Source organism: Chamaea fasciata, unplaced genomic scaffold (genome assembly GCF_029207755.1).
Source record: "Chamaea fasciata isolate MVZ Bird 193981 ecotype frontalis unplaced genomic scaffold, bChaFas1.0.hap1 SCAF_2, whole genome shotgun sequence".
NCBI classification, from domain to species: domain Eukaryota; kingdom Metazoa; phylum Chordata; class Aves; order Passeriformes; family Sylviidae; genus Chamaea; species Chamaea fasciata.
Genome location: NW_027094087.1, coordinates 18745131 through 18758852, shown reverse-complemented (window position 1 = coordinate 18758852; position 13722 = coordinate 18745131). Strand labels below are relative to the sequence as shown.

General features: G+C 38.3%; 1 protein-coding gene across 5 annotated transcripts in view; it reads left to right on the top strand.

Annotated features, from left to right (window-relative positions):
• The window catches only part of ALCAM (activated leukocyte cell adhesion molecule), a 115493-nt gene that overhangs the window by 91550 nt on the left and 10221 nt on the right, over nucleotides 1-13722 (top strand). For all 5 annotated transcript variants that reach the window (XM_066175157.1, XM_066175153.1, XM_066175154.1 and 2 more), the window contains exons 7-13: nucleotides 2689-2816; nucleotides 4428-4557; nucleotides 9946-10058; nucleotides 10916-11051; nucleotides 11127-11260; nucleotides 12745-12877; nucleotides 13602-13640. In XM_066175157.1, the coding sequence (XP_066031254.1) occupies nucleotides 2689-2816; nucleotides 4428-4557; nucleotides 9946-10058; nucleotides 10916-11051; nucleotides 11127-11260; nucleotides 12745-12877; nucleotides 13602-13640 (813 nt within the window). The remainder of the gene's footprint in view (nucleotides 1-2688; nucleotides 2817-4427; nucleotides 4558-9945; nucleotides 10059-10915; nucleotides 11052-11126; nucleotides 11261-12744; nucleotides 12878-13601; nucleotides 13641-13722) is intronic.

The following is a 13722-nucleotide window of genomic DNA, read 5'->3' as shown; positions in this document are numbered from 1 at the left end:
CTTAAGAAACAGAAGACTTTCAGCCTTTTTTATTTTAGATTGACTGTCAAAGCTATGATATTTTGTATCTCTAAAGCAATAGAATAAAATCATAAAGACCTGCTGCTCATTCCTTGCAACTTCTCCATTTCTCCTAAAGAAATGGGGAGAGCGTGATTGAAATTGTGCCTTCAGAAGATTTTTTTAAAAGATAGATCTATTCAGTCAGGATCTAAGAAATGGTTTATTGTTTGTTTTGGTTTTTTATTTTATATTTTGCACTGAGTTAGTGCAGACTTAGTAGTCAAGTGTTTAATAGCTAGTTCACATTCTGGAAGGAGCCAGCCACTGTAACCTAGTATGAGAAGAAGAGTGAATTAGCTCTTGCTGTGTTGGATGTTGCTTGGATTTGGGTAATTTAGCTCAGCTAGCAGCAGTTATGTGCTTGGTTTTTCAGCTGCAAGCAAGGAAGCTACTGAAAGCAAGGCGTACTAGGAGAGAAGTCTCGGAGCTGGACACTTAGATACCGTCTCAGATATTTAATTATCTAGGCTCCAGTTATGTGGGGTTCTGCTCAGCATTAATCAGTGTACAAAGATAATGTTTGTCAGGCAGACTTCCCAGTCATGCCCTGTTGTTAGGTGTCTGTCTTGTTATGGATCAACTGCTGTACATAACAGATTAGAGCCAAAGACACTTCACACTCAGCTGCTTCCAGCCTTGCTTTTTTCCTTGAAATGGCACAGTGGCTGGGGCAGCTCTGGGATAGCAGCATTCATTTACTAAATGGCTGCCTTTTGGTGCTGGCCCCTGGAATTTTGCTGTTGTAGAAAGCAGAATCTCAGATTTGCAAAAGCACCAAGATGAGCCAAGTCAGGTGTGTGAGCCACTGAGAGGCAAGAAGTGTCTTCACCAGGCTGCTCCTATTTCTTAGTGAAAGCAGGGGAGTACATTATTCATACCAAGCCCCACTCTGCATGGCACTGGACACCACCTTGCTATTCTCAGGCTGCATCTTCCTCAGAAGAATGACCTCTTTGTCTTAGACAGCAGTTAAAGTAGTCTAGCTGCTTACTTCTCTATGTTTGGGTTTTTTTCCTAGATAAGCAAATTAAATTAAAATCTGATCCCAGTTGATTACAGTAGATAGAAGGGTAGGATATTTATACTGAAAAGACTGATAGTTTGCAAGAATGTAACTTTTGTTTAACTGTGTCCATTTTTTAACCAGTGCTGTTTATGTCTGTGGGGAAAAACCTGTTCCAAATTAAAGTCCTAAAGTCTTACTCTTTATTAATTCCTCCCATTTCAGCCTAGAGACAAAGCCTAAGCAATTCCAGGATATATCTAGACATTCCTTATGATAACTTTACCTTAACATAAACTTGACAGGAGCAAAGACATTTTGCAGCAGCCCCTGGAGCTGAGTTTTTTGGCTCAGCAGCTACCAAGAGGGGCATGCATGTCACTCCTGGCCAGCTATCTCATTGCATCTGCTGTATTCCATACCAGCAGTGATGCTGGGCTTCATTCTCCCAAGCAGACAAGGTTGTGCTTCAGCTCTGAAGGTGCTGAGGTGGTAGAAGCTTGTTTGGCCTCGGAAGGGAGCTGGGGCTCTGCAGGAGGGAGGCTGTGGCTGCTGGGAATCCAGCACCCATCCTGCCCTCGGCAGGGGTGAGGTGCTGGGCTGTGTTAGGGCTCTCAGGCCTGAGAGGCCACAGGGAAATGCAGCTCCTGGTACTGAGAAATCCCACTGTAGGAGACAGAGGTGATAAATGCCTGGAGGGTGGAGAGGGCTGTAGAGCACACGCTTCACTAAACACACAGAATCACCTGTCAGCCAGGGCTTTCTCTGCTGTGGAGATTTTTTAGTGTCTAATAAGGTCCCCTGTGCTCTGTCTTAATGCAAGACTGGCGTCTTTGATGGAATTTTATTTATCCTTTGAAATTAAAATAGTGAGAGTTACCTGCCCGTGTTATTTTAATTTTGTTCATTTTACTTTGTTTTTTAAAAATTATGTTTAGGCCTCTGCTTAGAAAGAATAGCATCTGCTAAAGAATGCTCTGCTTTAAAAAATTATGAAAGTAAAATGTAAGTTATAGTTCAACTTCAGTGAACATGACAGAAGTATGCTACATTTACTGTTCTGTTGACTATGTTAAGGGCCCTATTATGTTCACCAGATTTATCTTTCTGAAAGCCTGTAGTGATCAGCATATAGAATAAGCTGAACGTAGTTGCTTAGTTCATATTTATTTCTTTTTAATGCCAGAAGGCTCTTATCTAATACTAATACATGGCGTTGAGAGCTTCAGTTGTTTTTCTGATTGCTGCAGTGCTCCAAACAGGGAATTTCACAGAGGACAAGTTAATCCCTCATAATGAAATCACACCATGAAATGGTTCATACTAATCAGGATTTCTTTTGCTTTAAAGCACATGACATGGTTGTAATCATTGCTGTTTCAGTTACAGGTATTTTGGAAAAGAAAAAATGAATTTAATGTCATATGACTTCTTTGCACTTAATTGGCAAAAATATAGAAAGTGTGATTAACTTCAAGTTCTTTTATAAGAAGATCTACACATGCAAATATTTTCAGCTGCAGGATGATAAAATTGCACTTTCTTGGGCCATCAATAGTGTATGCATAGTGTTGCTGTGTGGATTATGATGGAGCTATTAAATATGCACATTATTTTCACAGACCCAACAGAGAAGGTGACTATTCAAGTGCTGCCACAAAGCAGTAACATTAAAGAGGGCGATAACATCACTCTGAAGTGCTCAGGAAATGGCAACCCTCCTCCACAGGAGTTCCTGTTTTACATTCCAGTAAGTCCTGCCTTGCTGTCCTTGCCTAGTGAAATATTCTGTATCATTCCTTCCTGCAGACGTTGCTACATGTCAGTGTCTACGTGGATTTGTAACAAATGAAGAAAGGAATTCTGTGTGACAAACACTGAAAATAGACGTTGACCATTATATCATGCTCTGAGAATGCCTCACCTCAGTTGGCAAAATATTTTTGAAAAAACCTCTCCTTCCTCCCAGCCCACCCAAATTTTTCAGGAGTTTAGACCTATTAAAAATTACCAGTCTTCATTTCCCTTCATCAGGTATTTTAATAAACAGTTTTGATTACAGCAGTTTAACATCTTGAAGAAAACTATGTCATCTGTTGTCATAACACAGATTCAGCAGTGAAAGTACAGCAAATTAATTCAGCTGTTTTTTGGGCTTTCACAGATTAATCTTTGTGCAATTTCTTTTCTTCAGTTAATTAATTGTTTGGTGGCATAACAACACAAAAAATAACGTGTGTGGCAGCACAGGAGAGCAAATCTGTAAAATGCTTAAGAGACAGACTGACAAAAATAAAGGCTTTGTTGCCATTAATCTTCTTAGTACTGGCGAAATCCACAGACAGATGTGGCTTTATATTCTAAAACTCCTGGTCCTTGTTCCCATGTCCTGCTTCCTGCTCCTATTTTATATGCCTTATTTCTTCCTGCTGCAGCCCTGAGCAGAGCTGCTCTTGTGAGAAGCCAAAGAAGTGATATCCTTTCAGATATTTCAAACCCAGCATGTCACCCTCTGAACATAATAGTCATCTCCTCTGGACTCCTGGCATGTTTGAATTGCTGGAGAGAGCAAGGGGAGCTAGGAGCCGAAGTCCTTATCTCGGAACAGCCATTTAGATTCAGTGAATCATCCTAGAAACTCACTAAATGCCAGTGAAAAAGTGTCTGGTATCTCTCCTTGCTCCACTATCACAGTGAGTGAGCTAAACACCCAAGTTTGTCTTATCTTCAGGCTCCCTGATACTGGTCCTTTCTCTCAAGGAGAGCTGCAATGGGTGATCTCTTTGAAAGGCTCACAGGTATTATAAACCTCTTTCTGGATTCAGAGATAGGAATAAGGGTATCATTCTGTGCTTGTTTCAAAGCTGATCTAAGTCAGTAATCAGGGAAACTGGGGTACTGGATGGCCATAAAGCAACATTTGCTGGATAATTCAAAACAGTAGTGTGCTTTTGCTGTTCAAAAATGTGCAGTGCAGTACAATTCAGCTCATGATTTGTCCTGAACTGAGTATATCAGAATTAGATTTAGAAACATGATTTGTTTTGTTGTTTTGATTTCTGCAATACTTATTAATAGGCTATTTTTTCTGCTACATTTTCAAATTTTGTATTTTAACGTCCTCTTAAAATGAGTTAGTTGTTCAATTAAAAGAGTAAGCTCTTGATTGTAGTTTTTTTTAAATTATGTTGTCATGCAGGACGTAAATATTAGTTTAAGTAATAGGCAATTACACCTCAGTGATGCTGCGTCTATACGTACTTTGGAGTATTTCACCATCCTTATAACAAAAAAATCCTCAACAAAAATTAGTGGATTTAGTGGGCCCATGTACAGTAAATGTATCATTTTCCACCCCCAGGGAGAACCAGAAGGTATAAGAGGCTCAGATACTTACATAATGACAGATGTGAGACGAAACGCAACAGGAGAATACAAGTGCTCGCTGACTGACAAAAGCATGATGGACTCGACCACCATCACTGTGCACTGTAAGTCACTGCATTCTGCACTCCTAGGTAGGACACAAACTGATCTTAGGATGGTTCCTCTGCTTTGTGCGTGCAGCTTAGTGCAGTTACCTACAGGTGAAGCGTTGGTTTGAAGGGGTGTCCAGTCATTTCTAGTCATTCTAATATATTTCTGTTTGAAAATCTTGACTTTCTCAATTCATTGGCTGGATAGTTTCACTTCGTGTAACTTTGGCTAGTATATGGTTCTATACATTGTCACATACAGTGAGAATTTTGTTATTTTTTCTTTCACTCATGTGAATGTATATAGGGCAAATTAGTCTCTTCCAGCTGTGCCTTAGAATGTACACAAGCATGGATATCACTGAAGGTCATTCTTCATTGTCAAGTTCCCATTCCCTCAACGAGATTAACATGTAAGGAGTCTTGAAAAGAATCTTAGGAAGTCATTATGTTCATGTAGGAAAAGTTGGGGTTTTCTACGTTTCCCAGGATGGTGAGAGCCACAGAGCTCAGTAAATTTTCTTTAGCTGGATACTATTTAGTAACTATCAGCAACACTTCAAAAGCAGCCATTGAACTAGTTGAACCATTGAAGCAATAGTTGCTTTTAATGTCTTTATGCAGAAGACAAGAGCAGGAACTCTTTCAAACTGTGCTTTACTATCACAGGCTGGGAAATAAAACGCAAGCCAGGGGTAGTACTTTTCCCCTAAAAACATGAGGGTCTATAGTCTTCACAGTAGCATCAATAGCTGACAGGTTCAGATGGATCTCTCTGAAGGATAATGAAGTTTAAAGGCTTCCACTGTATTTATATTCTACATGAAAACGAACTTCATGTTTCTATACTTGGCTTTGAATTCTTTTTTCTTGGAAGAGGTGCAATACGCGCGTAATGTATCAGTACATGATTAATTACACTATTATATTTAATGAATATTTTGCCTGTCATAAGATCATGCATTGTTACTCTGCCCACCCATTTTGTTTGCCAAGTGTTGAGCATGTAAAACCTGAAAAGGGTCCTGTGCTACTGCCTTTTAACTGCTGGATAGCAAAGGTAGCTTTGCTCTGGTGTAACTGACCCTTTAATTTTTCTCCAAGTGCATTGCGTGTCCACTTGTACTTTCATAAATAATTACTCTAAAAAATGGCTTCCTCAGCTCCAAGTTATTTTTAACAAGACAGTTTTACTATCTCTTCCATTTTGTCTGCACATCTGAAGAGCTTTACTATGCCAGAGAAACATGTAATTTCCAGATATGAGTCTTCCCAGTGCTGGCAGCTAATGCAGCCACTCAGAACTCAAAGCTGCACTCCAGTACCCTACTGCTTCAGTTTACTTGAGTTCGTTTTGTTTTGTTTTTCTAAAACACCTCCATCTGCAATAAAGCCCTTTTTTTAAATGAGATGCAGTGGCCTGGAATAGTTCTGTAATTGCTGAATGTCCAGACCATGCCCCATCTTTAAGGTACTTCAGTGTCTTGTCTGATGCTGATCTAAAGCATTTCTACGGCATGTAGTTTGTCCTTCAGATTATACTTACTAATGCCTATCAAATCCTACTTTTTCTGCTTCTTTTGCTTTATTGTTCACCTTTTATATGGATGAATATTCCTCTCTGTGCTGTTACACTAAAAATTTCTTGATTAGGAGTCAGGGCTTTTCATTTCTTCACATCCAATCTCAGCATTTTAGATTTTTTCTTTTTAAAAAACCCAACCACAAACACAACAACAAGCAGGCACTATATATAATAATGTTATTTTAAATTTGGGAAACTATTTATACTAATATGTTAAATTTGAACTCTAGTGCTTTTACCCAAACCAATTTTATTGAGCATTATAATGGCATTCATTTTTTTGGTGTCTAGACAGAGAAAGCCTCTTGCTGGTATGAAAAAACATTATCATGCCATAATCCTCAAATTTTTTTTTAAAGAATACCAAGCTCGCTATTTCCAAGTTGATTGTAAATTATGAGACTTACAGAGAGATGAAAATTGACATTAACGCACCTGAGTTACCCATAATGCTTAAGGAAATTAGTTATGAAGGAAATTGAGGGGGGATGAAAGATTGCCTGCGTTATCCATGGAACATAAAGGACAAACTGTACAACCTGAGCTCTTGCCCTTCAGAGCAAGATCTGTGCAGCCAGGTCCCAGTTTAAAGTCCAGCATAACTGAGTGCTCGTGGTTGGCATGATTTGTCCCTCTACAGAGGGAGAAACAGAGCAGGATTGATGTTGTGGATTTGGGGTTTTTTACACTAGGTTGTAAATCCTCTGCCAGCTCTGTTCCTTCAGTGAGTCTGCCCAGGGTCAGATGAGCAAAACTGGCAGGGAGGGGACCAGGGCAAAAGCTGTTTACAGCCACTTACAGAGATGTAGAAGCACACCCTGAGTGAGGCAAGGAAAGCACCCAGCAGTAGAGGACAGGTATATCTTCCCTCAGCTATAAAGAAGCAACTCATTCAACCCACAGTGCCCTTACATTATCTCTTGCTGTAGGATCTGAGCAGCTTGGTGCAGTGCTGGTGTCCCTGCCCATGGCAGGGGACTTGGAAGTAGATGATCTTTTAGGTCTCTTCCAGCCTAAACATTCTATGATTCTGTTACTGTTTCTGTCCATAAAACCTAATGTGGAGTATGTAGGTCTGTGGAAGTTCCTCTTTGTGGTACTTTCCTTTCTGCTAAAATGCGTTCTACAAAGCATCCGGTAAATTAAAGGCCTGAGGAGTATAGCATTTGTATTTCTCTGTAGATATTTTTATAGCCTTGTCTTGTCTTGTCTTTCAGTAAAGCCATTGAAAATACAGGGGAAATCAACTTTTGAATGATGCATGGAAAAATCTATTCTCAAGGTACTAGGAGAAGTTTCCAGTTGTCTACTAGTTTATTTATGGAGTTCAGACAACAAACAAGTGCCTGCATAGTTTTCCCAATATTCCATCAGAGGCCTCCTTTAAATGCTGGAAGTCTGTCCTAGATGTGCCACAGCTTCCAAACTGAAATGTGTGCTCCAGTCTTGCCCACATTAATTCCATACCTCCCTCACATGATGTGGTGATACGTGCAGAATGCACTGTTTGTCTCTTCCTTGCCCTACTTGGTATGCAAACGCAGCACTGAAATCAATGCAAGACTTCAAATGAGACCACATTAAGAGCTAGCATATATTGAAAATGGTGCCTGATGACAAGCTTGCTTCTGAAGAACATTTCAAAGCCAAATGTGAAATGTACAGAAAATTCTCACAGAAAAGTTTTTCTTTCAATGGAGACAAAAATTTAATTTTGACAGGCCTTTATATGCATGAAATGTTTTCTCCTCATACTTCTCTACCAAAGAGAGATTATTTACTAAGTAGTGAGGTAAAGGAAACTACATCATATTTCTTTGTGGACCATACAGATAAACTGGCAGAAAATTAAGCTAAATCAAGTGATTCATGTAGAGGATCCTATGTTAACAGTAGCTTAATTCTGTCTTGCCTCATAAGTCATACAAATACTGCTCTGAGTTACATAGCTCATCTCATACACTACATTTTCCTGAGCTGCTATAGCAACCAAGACCTCGGTGTGGGAGGGACTGTAGTCTGTTACACTGCATAAAGACCGGGCTGAAGAACTGCTCTGGGCTCAGTGTCAGTCTTGCCTGAGATGAAAGCAAAAACTTTCATGAATTTTTGCTTCCTATGGCAGATGTGAGAGCAATGCCTTCTGAATGGTCTTCTGAATGGTGATCTCTTGGGTTTGAGATGCTATCTTGCTTCAAAGAACAAAAGGTTTAAGTACATGTAGAAGGAAATTCTTGAGGGGAAAAAGAAAAAATCCTAGCTTTTTCTTCAATCACCCCTCTGCCCTGATAGAATGTGCTTAAGGGTAACACAAACCAAGAAGAAACACATCCCATACACTATCCCAAATCCATATGCTGCTCAGTGAAGGAGTCTTGTTATTTTATTTCTTTTATTTTTTTTTTTTATTCTGGAAGCCACAGGAGAACAGTTGGGTTCCATTTGCTGGTTTCAGGAGGGAGGATAGGAAATCCCCATAAGAATACAGAAACAAGATGCCATTTTATCTCATCAAGATTTTTCATGCATTCACAGATGAAAGTACAGTTCTTGTGACCTCTCAGACAAGACATTGTAACACAGGTAATAGTGCTGCAGACCAGGAGTACAGGCTGAACCCTAGTTGTTCCCTGAACGTCTACGTTTAATTACAGTAGTGTTCCCAGGGCAACCACTGAATGAAGCCAGTAGTGAAGTTCACTGTTTTGTTAAGGGAAACTCACTTTCCTCTACTGTGATTTTTCTCTCAAGCTTTTTTTGAGCTCAGCTTAAAAGCCAAAAGGAGCCTTTGCAGTCCTTTTCCAGCAAGTACTATATTTGAGATGAAGTCATGTGTGCTTTTGACTGCATGTGTCTGTGTGTGTGTGCACACATCTGTGATAGTCATTCAGCCAGGCAACTTGGCTTACAAGCAAGGCACTGTCAGAGGGGAAGCAAAATAGAGATTGGAAAACCCTGGGTTTCTTTCACTGTAGGATTAAAATTTAAAAAATGACCTGCCCACCAAGTCCTTATACTAAGAAAAATCCAGACCAATGTTTTCTGATGTTTCTTTTAGTGGCTCTCACCCTGCCTTGTGTCAAACACAGCTGTCACTGACTGCTCCCTGGAGCTTAAATGTGCCACTCAGAGCTTGGACTCTTTTTTGAGGTACACAAAAGTGGCATTTTAAGTTACAAATGAGAACAAATAAAGGGCTTCATGTGCACTTCCCCAACCCTGTAATTTAGACTTCTCACCCCTTCAGTCAGTATCATGTCTCATACACCCTCTTTGACCCTCTTCTTCCCCTGCAGATTCTGAGGATAAAAATCCTCTAGTTTTATCACACAAAAAAAAGGTACCCCTCGACCTGCCTTTCTCCTCAATTACTGTTTAGGATAACCTGTCCCCACCTACACTAGTCCTCTCCTGAAGATGTTTTTTTAGCTGACCCATAGTAAGGTACCCTCACAGCATTCTGTGCTTCCCTTTCTGAGATGCACACAGTTATGTGAATTACTTCTTCAGCTTCTTGTGCCTACTCTGTCATCCTTTCAGCAGAACAAGGTGAAAAAAAATCCATTTGTCTGGCGATTAGTGAGCTTTTGCTTTTCCTTTTAGCCTATAATTACAGCAAAAATATGAATGTTCTGCAATGCCTGTTTTAGAATAATTCTCTCATCTCCCTTCCTTGTAAAATTGACTTAGATTTTATTGAAGAAATGAAATCTTGAATTTAATGAGTGCAATTAGTCACATTTTCTTTTCTTGGTAAGCCTCTGAAATGGGCCAGGCTTTCTGAGATTAACTTTTTACAAATGTTCTTTCTATCCCAGATTTGGATTTGCAGCTTACTCCTAGCGGAGAAGTCACAAAACAGATTGGAGAGGCCCTGCCTGTGTCATGCACGATTTCTTCCAGTAGAAACGCAACTGTTTTTTGGATAAAGGTCAGTAATTCATCTATTTCACACTCCATCTGAGTGTTCTCCTCTTCATATTACTGCTGCTACTTCTGTGTTTTGGAAGGAAGGAAGGAAGGAAGGAAGTTGTTCATTGGGCTTTTTAAAGAATATTGTTACACATGTGGTTAAAATGAGATCTACTCACATTGATGACTGAAAATCAGTTACTGTAATTATCAGCTCAGCTTCCAAATGGAGAGAATTAAGGCGTATTGTAGCACAAGTACAACTTTTTTTTGAAATGGTCCATACAAGAGCCCTTTGAGAATAAGGTTCTTCTAAGAAAAAAAAAGCCCATTAGGAGGAATTTGGTGCATTTTGTCAGAGGTGTGCTTGGTCTTGGTTTTGATAAACATAACTAAAGGGTAAGGGTTGAGAGGTCAGATGATGAAAAATGTAGCTATTGAAGAAGGTGGCTTTATATGAACCTGTAGTGCTGGAAACTTACCATAATGATACCTAATGGTTGTTCATGAGCATGTGTTGCTCTTGTAAGCCTGGCCTAGAGGAGAGTTGCTTGTGTCTCAGACATGTTTTATCACTCATGATCTTGACCAATCTACTAGAAAAACTTAGAGCCAATAATTGATCCCATCTATGCTCTTGATTTAAAAGCAAAACTGTTCAAGATGAAAGGAGATGGCTTCTGTAAATCTCCAGCAGTTTCCACTTTTTGTGCTGTGCATTCAAATGTACTTATTAGTGGAGAAACAGCTTAAAAAAGTGAGGCTCTAATTTTCCAAAGCATGTGAAAACTTGTGTTGATAGCAGTCACATTTGTCATTAAGGGGTTAATGTATAGTGAGTCCATCTCTGTCATTTCTAACTCCTGACTTTATCAGGACAATACCAGAATGCAAACAAGTCCATCATTTTCAAGTCTTCAGTATCAAGATGCTGGAAACTATGTCTGTGAAACTACTCTACAGGAGGTTGAAGGATTGAGGAAAAGACAGACACTTAAACTTATTGTGGAAGGTAAGCAAGCAAGTAATCACAATTATTAATTGTTCTTTAAAAATAAAAAGGTTAACTGTAATATTGTTCTTGTAGGAAAACCTCAAATCAAAATGACCAAGAAAACCAACACAAATAAAATGTCTAAAACAATTATCTGCCACGTGGAAGGTTTCCCCAAACCAGCAGTGCAGTGGACGGTTACGGGCAGCGGAAGCCTCCTAAATAAAGCAAGTATCTTTCTTACTACTTTATTCACCAAAAACTAGAGTATAGGAAATAGTATAGTATAATATAGAGTGCAAATTAAAATCAGGGAGCATTTTTGAGATAGTGAGATCGAAGAAAAGTCTTTCTCATTTATCTAAGAGAAGGTTAAGTGGTAGCTGGAGCTACATGGTATTTACATGGATGATTTTTTTATGATAAAGCCTTTTTGAATAGAACAGGTGAAGGCAAAGGAGGTCCACTGGCTACAAGCTGAAGTTGGATGGAAAAAGAAAAGGTTACAAATGAAATATGCATTTTTTAAATGAAGGTACTTAGTAGTTTTATCTCGGTAATGTGCTGATTTTGCCATTGCATGAAGAATTTGCAAATAAAGATGGAATTGTAGAACTTACATTAGGAAGCAAATGTGCACTTGATGTAGGTATTAACTGAGTGAAATGTAATGAAATGTGGCATGTGTGGATCAGAAGTTACGTTCAATATAGTTCCTTAAGAGCTTTGCAGCTTTTATCCTAATATTTATAGTTGTTTTTGTATGGTTATACCTGTTGTTTCTCACTGGAAACAGAACGATTATGAATTCATCCTGAGGGATAAATAAGAAGAACTCATATATAGCGAGAAAAATACCTGGAAAATATGCAAACCGAAGTATTTTTATATGGATTACCAAATCCCATACAAAGCATTGCCACATTTTGCCTTAGCAGGAAAAATAAATGAGACCTCTCTACAATCAGTGGCTGGAAGTACAATGTAAAGCACTCCTGTAGATTCCATTACATTTCATTAGGTTTTGCTTTAAGCCTACAGAAATTATGCGCAGCTCACAAAATTTGTCCTTTTACTTGTATAGGTATAGGACAGGAATTGTCTTGAAGCTGTATGTGTGATGGAAAATAATTTTCTCTAGGTGTTGCATTAATCCAAGACTGAGGTACAGCAAATTTAAGGAGCAACACATCAATATTACAGTACAGATACGATAATTGTTACTAGATACACATAGCTTGGCAAAATAATGCTTAATGTGGACATAGCTTGGAAAACTGGAAACTGGAAAACTTGGAGCAATTCTTCTCCTTATAATGACATAAATGAAAAACAGTAAGATGGAAAAAATTATACATTAGAAGTTTTAAATTTTCTTTAACAATTCTTTCACTTGCAATATTTTTTAAATACTTGAATTAAAAGCAAATAGAGAATGTGAACTTTTTCAGAAAAAAAAACCTTTTTTTATCATTGGTCTTACAGTACACACTATACTATCTATACTTGGATATTTTGGCCAACTTTTTCTTTCAAGTATTCGCATTTTCATTGGTAAAACAATGTAGTATTTCTCTTGCTATTGTTTGGAAAACAGAAATATTAGTTTAAAGTTATTTCCCTCTGAACATTTTCAACGTTTAATACAAGTGATGCATGTATTGTTCTTTGTGTTTTTAAAGGATACTAATCTTCATTTTTCACCTTTCAGACAGAGGAGACAAAATATGTTAATGGGAAATTTTCCAGTAAAATTGTAATTGCTCCTGAGGAAAATGTAACTTTAACTTGCATTGCAGAAAATGAGCTAGAAAGGACTGTGACCTCCATGAACGTCTCTGCTAGTGAGTGTCCTCTAAAGATAATTTCCTTAAAGTTACAGTTTCTCATAAAGTACCCATACATCACACTCAAATGGAGAGTAGGTCTGCATAGTAATGTTGATACTAAGATATTTAACCTTTTTGTCTTAAGTCAAGCATTTGTAAATCTACTCTGGATCAGTAGTACATAAAATTTCTTGATAGCTTTCTACAATAAGTCACTTAGTCTTCATGACTTTCTTGGCTAGCTACCTCTATTTACAAAAGTAAACAAGACTACAAAATAATAGTACAGCATAATAGTACAAAATACTGCAAAGTAATACTTCATTTGCAAGACGGAGATCTTTATTATTTACACAATTAGCAGTATCTCTAAGTCCCTAAATTCCAGTTTGTTTTTACTGGCATGACTTGACTCACAAAAGAAATATCAGCCACGCTGGGCTTTAATCATATGTCAGGATGAAAGGCAGTGAGAAGGTATGGAAAGGTAGCACAGAAATACTCAGTCAGAAATATTTCTGACTTGAATATTACAGGTATAGAGTAAGATTCTTCTAATGGCTTTAGTATAGCTGCAGAGAAAAGACTTCTGCTTAAAGATCTGTTTAATGATTAAATATCTTGTTTGGCAAACACTCTTCTGGTTTCTGTCATTGCTGTATCTAAATAGGTAATTAAATGTGATGTTCAGGTCTACTATGTGTTGTCTTTAATTTAATTTTAATATTTTTCATTTCAGTAAGTATTCCAGAATATGACGAGCCAGAGGATAGAAGTGGTATGTATGGTTTCCTCTCTCTGTAACCCTTATTTTTGATTGTCTCAGTTCAAGACCTTTTTAGTTCACAAGTCCCTGGAAG